Source organism: Oncorhynchus tshawytscha, linkage group LG10 (genome assembly GCF_018296145.1).
Source record: "Oncorhynchus tshawytscha isolate Ot180627B linkage group LG10, Otsh_v2.0, whole genome shotgun sequence".
NCBI lineage: Eukaryota > Metazoa > Chordata > Actinopteri > Salmoniformes > Salmonidae > Oncorhynchus > Oncorhynchus tshawytscha.
Genome location: NC_056438.1, coordinates 14,714,344 through 14,724,899, shown reverse-complemented (window position 1 = coordinate 14,724,899; position 10,556 = coordinate 14,714,344). Strand labels below are relative to the sequence as shown.

General features: G+C 39.8%; 1 protein-coding gene across 1 annotated transcript; it reads left to right on the top strand.

Moving 5' to 3' along the window:
• The first annotated feature begins 742 nt into the window (after nucleotides 1–742).
• Nucleotides 743–6,415, top strand: LOC112259794 (fucolectin-like). The gene is made up of 8 exons (XM_042329525.1): nucleotides 743–836; nucleotides 1,132–1,169; nucleotides 1,583–1,621; nucleotides 3,197–3,467; nucleotides 4,524–4,690; nucleotides 5,160–5,251; nucleotides 5,582–5,702; nucleotides 6,236–6,415. The coding sequence occupies exons 2-8, from the start codon at nucleotides 1,136–1,138 to the stop codon at nucleotides 6,259–6,261; spliced, it is 750 nt and encodes a 249-aa protein (XP_042185459.1). The 5' UTR covers nucleotides 743–836; nucleotides 1,132–1,135; the 3' UTR covers nucleotides 6,262–6,415.
• The last annotated feature ends 4,141 nt before the right edge of the window (nucleotides 6,416–10,556 follow it).

Sequence of the window (10,556 nt, the reverse complement as noted above, 5' to 3'; positions counted from 1 at the left end):
ACACTTATGAAATGCTTGTAATTATAATTCGGTATTCCATAGTAACATCTGACAAAAATATCTAAAAACACTGAAGCAGCAAATTTTGTGAAAATTAATATTTGTGTCATTTTCAAAACTTTTGGCCACCACTGTAGACCTTCTTCGAAAACTAGTGTGTTTTAATCAACTGTTTGGTGACGTGATTATATTTAATATAGTTGTATCTAAAAAATATAACTTTTAAAATGTTTAACCATTTACATTTGTATGAAATTCACCGAGGAGGATGGTCCTCCCCTTCCTCCTCTGAGGAGCATCCACTGTTTCCATCATATTCAAACTGTTTCCACCAGGGATGGAAAAGGCTGAAGTTGTGTAACTATTGACACCACAGGGAGAGGATGAGATTATATGGATGACTGCTAAACAAATCCCCCGGGCAACAACACCACACAGACACACACACACACATGCAAATACACACGCACACAGGGTGATGGGCTACAGCTCACTGCTAACTACTAATACACCTCACCTTAACCTCTCCATCTTTGGCTAAATGAGGGTTGTGTTCATAAGGCACCAAATGGAAGAAAACAGATTGAAACAGGAAGTGATCGACTATCTGTTCTTATCCAATCACAAACACACATTTTTGTTTTCAGTTGCAAATTGCAAAAAGTTGCAATTTTTTTTCTGTTGTGTTCCCTAATGAACATGACCCAGGTTTGCATGTTTGCCAGACACAGAGAGAGAGAGAGAGAGAAGAGAGTAAGAAGAATCCATCACACACACTGAGAAGGAGGAGAGGAGCGAGGGATTCAGCAAAGGACAAGATAGCCCTGTCAATACAGGTATGTTAATCTTATATTTGAATATACTGTTTTATTATTCAAAACCTTGGCTAATACTATAAAAAGAATGATGATATAAGTAAAGAAATGGGTTATTGTCACATTATTTAAAGGTTATTGTTGTTGTGGTATGTGTGACATGGAAATTCTGAATGGACAAGAATAGTACATCCACATCCTATACATGGCAGGTGTTGGAAGTCCAGAAATAGATCATATTAACTGATAATTAAAAGGGGGAAATGTTTAATGTTATTAATTCATATTGACTGATGAATATGTTGCTATATCCCAGATCCATGGAGTGGAGTAGGAGAGCTATCCCTGTCTCTGGTGAGAACTAAATCCCTACAAGGGTTAGGGTCAATTCTATTTCAGTTCCTGTCAAATCAGAACATAAACCACATTCCAATTAACCTCTGAGAGATTCTTATGACATTGTCAGCAGTAAGATTTTAGTTCCATTTCCAAAAAGACAATGCCTGTAGCTTTCAAATGATTTTTCACGTTCTATTTTAATATACAGAGCCCAAAACAACCACTCAGAGTTTAACAATTAATTTGAATTTCAGTGTACTTCCTGAATTTACAGAAATTGAATCGACCCCAACCCTTCCATCTAAAAGTCAAAGATCTTTAATGATCAGCATTGCCCTATAGCACGTTAGAGAACATGTCATATAGTGCATTCACATTAATATGATGAATTATTACTAATCATTCATATGCTTATTGTGGCTTTACAGGGATTTTCCTACTCTTTCTGAGGGTCACTGTGCAAATAGGTAAATGTATTTTTAATAAAGCAGACAGACAGACAGACAGACAGACAGACAGACAGACAGACAGACAGACAGACAGACAGACAGACAGACAGACAGACAGACAGACAGACAGACAGACAGACAGACAGACAGACAGACAGACAGACAGACAGACAGACAGACAGACAGACAGACAGACAGACACAAAAACAATCACACAAAAGACAGACAGACAAAACAAACAATCTAAATCAATGAATCAATGAACGAAGTATCAGTATTGGCCACTGTGACAGAAGCAATACATTAAAAAAAAGAATAAATAAAAACATGAATGAATAAGTAAATAAATCAACTAATCAATGCATGAAGTACAAGCATTGGCCGCTGTGACAGAAGCTAGGCCTAGTAATAACTTTCATTCAGTTAATGTCACTAAACCCTAAAACCTCAACTAAGTATTGTAATAAATATTGTGGAAATTGAGCAAGTTGAGCAAGCTGCTTGGAGTAACACTAGATTGTAAACTGTCATGGTCAAAACAAGTTGATGCAGTAGTAGCTAAGATGGGGAGAAGTCTGTCTATAATAAAGCAATGCTCTGCCTTCTTAACAACACTATCAACAAGGCAGGTCCTACAGGCCCTAGTTTCTACCTTCTTAACAACACTATCAACAAGGCAGGTCCTACAGGCCCTAGTTTCTACCTTCTTAACAACACTATCAACAAGACAGGTCCCACAGGCCCTAGTTTAGTCACACCTGGACTACTGTTCAGTCGTGTGGTCAGGTGCCACTAAAGAGGACTTAGGAAAATTGCAATTGGCTCAGAACAGGGCAGCACGGCTGGCCCTTGGATGTACACAGAGAGCTAACATTAATAATATGTATGTCAAAAAAACAGATTAAAAAAACACCTTATGGAACAGCGGGGACTGTGAAGCAACACAAACATTGGCACAGACATGCATCCACACACACACATACAAACGATAACATACGCACAAAACATACACATGGATGTAGTACTGTAGATATGTGGTAGTGGTGGAGTAGGGGCCTGAGGGCACACAGTGTGTTGTAGATATGTGGTAGTGGTGGAGTAGGGGCCTGAGGGCACACAGTGTGTTGTAGATATGTGGTAGTGGTGGAGTAGGGGCCTGAGGGCACACAGTGTGTTGTAGATATGTGGTAGTGGTGGAGTAGGGGCCTGAGGGCACACAGTGTGTTGTGAAATCTGTGAATGTATTGTAAGGTTTTAAAATGGTATAAACTGCCTTAATTTAGCTGGACCCCAGGAAGAGCAGCTGCTGTTTTGGCAGCAGCTAATGGAGATCCATAATAAATTACAAATACAAAGTGCCCAATTAAAGGTAACTATCTACATTTAATACAAGTTGGTGCAGGTGTGTGTATACAGGGGGATGGGGATGTGTATATCTGAGGTGTATTCACTAGGAACCAAACTGAACAAAATGGACAAAATGGAGACTGACTAAACTGAACTAACCTGCAAAATGTTTTCAGTTGCAAAACGTATTGCTACGGTGTGCACTAATGAATAAACCTGTGTATTATATCTGTCTCTGTCACTCAGACAACGTGGCATTGAGAGGAGTGGCTGCTCAGTCATCACAGTTTTCAGATCGCAATGCTCACTATGCAATTGATGGGAACAGAAACACAAACTATGGATCCTGCACCCACACTGCACAGGACACCAACCCCTGGTGGAGAGTGGACCTGCTGGATGTGTACAAAGTGACAGCTGTCACCATCACCAACAGAGATGACGTTCCTGAGAGACTTGATGGTGCTGAGATCCGTATCGGTAACTCACTGGAGAACAATGGCATCAACAACCCCAGGTGAGTAGTGAAATCGAATAAACAGCATTGTACTCAAATCAAATCGTATTTGTCACATACGACGAACACAACATGTGTAGACCAGACAGAGAAATGCTTACTTACAAGCCCTTAACCAACAGTGCGGATCAAGAAATAGTTATGAAAATATTTACTAAATATAATAAAGTCAAAAACAAAAAGCAGCACAGTAGAAATACATAACAATAACGATGCTACATACAGGGGGCACAGGTTACTCAAGGGGCACAGGTTATTCGAGGTAAGGGTAAAGTGACTATGCATAGATGATAAGATGATAAACAGCGTGTAGCAGCGGGGGGTCAATGTAAATAGTCAGGGTGGCCATTTGATTAATTGTTCAGCTGTCTTATAGCAATTCTTTGGGGCCTTCCTTCCCCTGACACCTGGTATATAGGTCTTGGATGGCAGGAAGCTTGGCTCCAGTGATGTATTGGGCTGTATACCTTTGGGCCCCCAGATCATAACAATCTAAATAGTTTCAGTCTCCTGAGGGGGAAAAGGTGTTGTCGTAGCCCCTTCACAACTGTCTTGGCGTGTTTCGACCATGATAGTTTGTTGGAGATGTGGACACCAAGGAACTTGAAACTCTTGACCCGCTCCAATTCAGCCCTGTCGATCGGCTATGGAGAGCGTGATCACACAGTCGCCCAGAACAGCTGCTGCTCTCATGAATGCTTCAGTGTTGCTTGCCTCGAAGCGAGCATGAAAGGCATTTAGCTCGAGCATGAAAGGCATTTAGCTCGTCTGGTAGGCTCCCGTCAATGGCAGCTCGCAGCTGCGTTTCACTTTGTAGTCCGTAACAGTTTGCAAGCACTGCCACATCTGAAGAACGTCGGAGCCGGTAGTTCTGATTGATTGTAAAGTTTATGGGATTCAGTAAAAATATCAGTTATTACATTATTCATTAAATGTGTTGATATTTTCAGTAATACTTTTGTGAAGAAGCATTTGAACTACAGCACCGCACTGTACAATAATCATGCATCTCTCTCTCCCCCACCGTCTCTTTCTCTCCCTCTCTCTCTCTTTCAGATGTGATGTCATCTCCCACATCCCAGCAGGAGAGACCAACACCTTCCAGTGTAATGAGATGGAGGGTCGCTATGTTGTTGTGGTCATCTATGTCAGGAAGGAATATCTCACTCTGTGTGAGGTGGAAGTATATGGCACTGTCAAAACTCCAGAGTCTTCCACAGAAGGTACTTCTTTCCTGGTACATTTATTTATTCTGTCAGAGAAGGTACGTCGAATAATAACTTTAATGAACATACTTATTTTCGTATCGGACTTCGGTTTAGTGGAGATGATACTTTTTCACCCCACAATTCATGTCTTGTTATATTGAATGTTATTTTGTGACAATGTGGGAGACAGTTTTACAATGCAAATTAGTACAAATCGGTGTGAAAAATACCATAAAACCCATTATAATCTGGCAGTATGACATTTTCTTTCTTCAACAATGTGCTTTAAAAAAACAACACTATTTACGCATTGCTCAGCTTACTAAACTTTAGTAAAACAATCACCTTTTTGTACAGCACATTGTTAAAGAAATATGTTAAATAAAATCATACTGTCAAGCCCTAATAAATTGTGGTATTCCCGGTATTTTGCACAGATTTGAACTATTCTGCACCATAAAAAATATCAGCAAATGTATTTCAGCCCCCAAGTCAAAGAGAACGGTGGTGAGGATGAAGATCCAATCAGATGCTGATCTGAAGAACCAGGCAGTCAGTGACCAGCTCCTACAGCAGGTAAGAGAGTTGGGAGAGGGAAAGGGGGAAGAAGAGGGAAGGGGAAGGAAGAGGGAAAGGGGGAGGAAGAGGGAAAGGGGGAGGGAGACAGAGAGACAGACAGAGCGAGAGACAGAGCGAGAGAGAGAGAGAGACAGAGCGAGAGAGAGAGAGAGACAGAGCGAGACAGAGCGAGACAGAGAGCGAAAGACAGAGAGCGAGAGACAGAGAGCCAGACAGAGCGACAGACACAGAGACACAGACAGAGAGTGACAGAGAGACAGAAAGAGAGAGTGAGCGAGAGAGAAAATAATCTAACAATTTAACCTAAAAGCTTGATCTTTCATCTAGCTGCATGTAGAGCTCGTGAAGCAGGGGGTGTCTGACTTTCAACTGCGCTGGAGGACTCAGCCAGATGGACAGATTTTCCACCGTGAGGAAGAAGCGAAGGAGGGTGGACCCACACAGACAGGTAACAACAAGGAGCATATTACAGACTGTTTTGCTTATTGCAACAGACAGGCAATAAAGACATTGTGCTTTTATCAGAGTTGGGGTTTATTCCATTTCAGGAAATAAGCTTTTATTTATTTATTGTAATTTCAGTTTTCCTTAATGAGTTTCAATTATGAAAATGCAGAAGTGGAATTTCAGTTTACTTCCTGAATTGAAATGTAATCAACCCTAACTCTGGGTTTAATTATCTTATTGGCAAGTTGTTATTGTAAGAAGAGAACATGTTTGTGAGTCATAACATTTTATTTTTTTTACCTTTATTTAACTAGGCAAGTCAGTTAAGAACAACTTCTTATTTTCAATGATGGCCTAGGAACAGTGGTTTAACTGCCTGTTCAGGGGCAGAACAACAGAACAACAGATTTGTACCTTGCTCTGGGATTTGAACTTGCAAACTTCCGGTTACTAGTCCAATGCTTTAACCACTAGGTTTACCCTGCTGCCCCAATTAGTACATGAAAGAGTTTCTGTATGTCCTTTCTCTTCCAGGTGTCTGTGGAACTGAAGGGGGCTAGCCTGGTGAGAGACTCTAAGGAGACACAACAGTTTAAGATTGGACTGGACATGTACCTGACATGATGACTCCTTGCTGTCCCCAGTCCACCTGACCGTGCTGCTGCTCCAGTTTCAACTGTTCTGCCTTATTATTATACGACCATGCTGGTCATTTATGAACATTTGAACATCTTGGCCATGTTCTGTTATAATCTCCACCCGGCACAGCCAGAAGAGGACTGGCCACCCCACATAGCCTGGTTCCTCTCTAGGTTTCTTCCTAGGTTTTGGCCTTTCCAGGGAGTTTTTCCTAGCCACCGTCTTCTACACCTGCATTGCTTGCTGTTTGGGGTTTTAGGCTGGGTTTCTGTACAGCACTTTGAGATATCAGCTGATGTATGATGGGCTATATAAATAAATGTGATTTGATTTGATTTGATTTGATTTGACTGTATTGATGACAATCAATCTACGTAAAACTTTAATTAAACCCAGTCTCAAATAGCCGCCTGTCCTATTTAATAGCTAGGCAACAACACATTTCAGCAACCAAATGCCTGTTTCAAATAAACTCAGGGTCTAAATCAAATCAAATCTAATGTTATTTGTCACATACACATGGTTAGCAGATGTTAATGCGAGTATAGCGAAAGGCTTGTGCTTCTATTTCTGACAGTGCAGTAATATCTAACAAGTAATCTAACAATTCCCCAACAACTACCGAATACACACAAATCTAAAGGAGTGAATGAGAATATGTACAGTACATGTAAGTATATGGATGAGCGATGGCCGAGCGCCATAGGCAAGATGTAATACATTATATAAAATACAGTATATACATGTGATATGAGTAATGTAAGACATGTAAACATTATTAAAGTGGCATTATTTAGAGTGCATTGTATAAAGTGACTAGTGATAAATGAATTGTTTACCAGGTTACCATTAATTGTTTACCAGGTTTAATGTTTGATTTGTCACATTTAAATAATTCAGTAATGACTAAAAAAATATGTCAATCTTCAGCCATTGGCTGCTAACAATTGAGAACTGCTATGTATAAACTGGCAAGCCCAAAAACACTCAACAACTTCGGGAGTACAAACCCCAAGAAATGGGCAAGAACTGACAAACACATGTACTCACTGTTTGTTTGTTACCTATGCATAGTCACTTTGGGCTTGCCAGTTTACCTAGCAGCCCCACCTACATGTACAGATTACCTCAACTAGCCTATACCCCTGCACACTGACTCATTACCGGTTCCCTGACACCTAAAAGTACTCGTTACATTTTGAATGCTTAGCAGGACAGGAAAATGGTACAATTCTCGCACTTATCAAGAGAACATCCCTGGTCATCTACTGCCTCTGTTCTGGAGGACTCACTAAACACAAATGCTTTGTTTGTAAATTATGTCTGAGTGTTGGAGTGTGCCCCTGGCTATATGTAAATTTTAAAAAACGGTGCTATCTGGTTTGCTTAATATAAGGAATTTGAAATTATTTATACTTTTACTTTTGATACTAAAGTACATTTTATCAATTACATTTACTTTTGATACGTAAGTATAATTAAAACCAAATACTTTTAGACTTTTACTCAAGTAGTATTTTACTGGGCGACTTTCACTTTTACATGAGTAATTTTCTACGTATCTTTACTTTTTCTCAAGTATGACAACTGGATACTTTTTCCACCACTGCAACTGAGTGCAGGAAATGCAGAAATCATAAAAGTGCTGAAATTTGTTTTGGTTGAAGTTGAATTGAACAAGATATAATAATCAGAGTGGAGAAAGACTCATTGAAATCACTTAGAATGTATGTGTTGCCACCCTGGGATCACTCACTACTCATAAAGCACCCTGGGATTGCTCACTACTCATAAAGCACCCTGGGATCACTCACTACTCATAAAGCACCCTGGGATCACTCACTACTTATAAAGCACCCTGGGATCGCTCACTACTCATAAAGCACCCTGGGATCACTCACTACTCATAAAGCACCCTGGGATCACTCACTACTCATAAAGCACCCTGGGATCACTCACTACTCATAAAGCACCCTGGGATCGCTCACTACTCATAAAGCACCCTGGGATCACTCACTACTCATAAAGCACCCTGGGATCGCTCACTACTCATAAAGCACCCTGGGATCACTCACTACTCATAAAGCACCCTGGGATCACTCACTACTCATAAAGCACCCTGGGATCACTCACTACTCATAAAGCACCCTGGGATCACTCACTACTTATAAAGCACCCTGGGATCGCTCACTACTCATAAAGCACCCTGGGATCACTCACTACTCATAAAGCACCCTGGGATCACTCACTACTCATAAAGCACCCTGGGATCACTCACTACTCATAAAGCACCCTGGGATCGCTCACTACTCATAAAGCACCCTGGGATCACTCACTACTCATAAAGCACCCTGGGATCGCTCACTACTCATAAAGCACCCTGGGATCACTCACTACTCATAAAGCACCCTGTGATCGCTCACTACTCATAAAGCAAATGTAGAACTTTTATTATTCAAAAACTAAAAATACCGTCATACTGTCCTGTGATTTAATATTTTGTCCATATCGCCCATCTGATTTAAATGTCTGTATAAACAACATTATTCCTTTCAACATATATGAGTTAATATGCAGTTTGGTTCCTATTTGTTTCAAGTAATGAACATGGTTTAGTCAAGTATATTATTGCAAGCCTGCAATCTATTGACTGATCAAAAGTCACATAAGGGGTATACTACAAAGCATCACCAATGAGTTAGCCTGCCAACTTTGATAAAAAAACTAAATAATGACTGATTTTCAGGTACACTAAGAAAGCTAAACATCAATATGTTTTGAGTTGTTGAGTCAATTAGACCATACCCGTTCCATTTTTATCTTTCAAAAAATAAAAAGTGATTTCTGAATATTTAGGCTTGTCAGTGGCTAACTCTGCTTGGCAGTATACCCAATCTGGTTGTTTCTAAATAGAAGCTTAGCTTTAGGTGTTTTCATTTAATTTTGCAGTAACCATACAAATGTGACAGAAATTCTCTAGAACTGGATGTACTCCCCTGTTAAAACATTGAGAAAGAGTTGGCAAAGAACGTAAGTTAATGTATTAACAGTTTATAGAATATGAATTAACGCAATAACCTTAGAAACATCAGTGTTTTGACTGCTCTTTGAATGCACCTCCGACTACAATGGATATTCTCTCACTCATAAGGGCCCGGGTAGACCATAACTACTGTATTACAACTGATATTAACTCACTCATAAGGGCCCGGGTAGACCATAACTACTGTATTACAACGGATATTAACTCACTCATAAGGGCCCGGGTAGACCATAACTACTGTATTACCAAGGATATTAACTCACTCATAAGGGCCCGGGTAGACCATAACTACTGTATTACAACGGATATTAACTCACTCATAAGGGCCCGGGTAGACCATAACTACTGTATTACAACTGATATTCATTCATTCATAAGGGCCAGGGGAGACCTTCTGTTTTACGATGGATATTCACTCATTGATAAGGGCCAGGTTAGTCAATAACTTTTGTAATACTGCAGTGTTCTTTCTGTCACACCATTTCCTGGAAAACTAAAATGTACAACTACCACTAAATAATGAGTGTAACTAAATAATCTCACCCCTACTGTTTTTATCCTGACGCAATCAGTTAGCAAGCTAACTTTGATAAAACACCAGAAATAACTATTGCTTTTCTGCTTCATTAACCTCTACATTACCGGTGGGTCCCCCACGGGACGCTTGAGCTAACGTAGGCTAATGTGATTAGCATGAGGTTGTAAGTAACAAGAAAATTTCCCAGGACATAGACATATCTGATATTAGCAGGAAGCTTAAATTCTTGTTAATCTAACTGCACTGTCCAATTTACAGTAGCCATTACAGTGAAAGAATACCATGCTATTGTTTGAGGAGAGTGCACAGTTATGAACTTACATTTTTAATAAACCAATTAGGTACATTTGGACAGTCTCCAATAATGCAATGGTTCATTGGATCAGTCTAAAACGTTGCACATACACTGCTGCCATCTATTGGCCAAAATCTAAATTGTGTCTGTGCTGGAATAATACATTATGGCCATTCTCTTATATTTAAAAGATGATGGTACAAAATAAAACGCATGGTTTTTACTTTGTATTATCTTTTACCAGATCTATTGTGTTATATTCTCCTATATTAATTTCACATTTCCACAAACTTCAAAGTGTTTCCTTTCAAATGGTATCAAACATATACATATGCTTGCT

Coding starts and splice junctions, on each gene's coding strand:
- LOC112259794 (XM_042329525.1), top strand. CDS start 1,136: ATGGAGTGGAGTAGGAGAGCTATCCCTGTCTCTG. Junction 1,170..1,582: donor GAGAGCTATCCCTGTCTCTG/GTGAGAACTAAA, acceptor GTGGCTTTACAG/GGATTTTCCTACTCTTTCTG. Junction 5,252..5,581: donor GTGACCAGCTCCTACAGCAG/GTAAGAGAGTTG, acceptor TCTTTCATCTAG/CTGCATGTAGAGCTCGTGAA.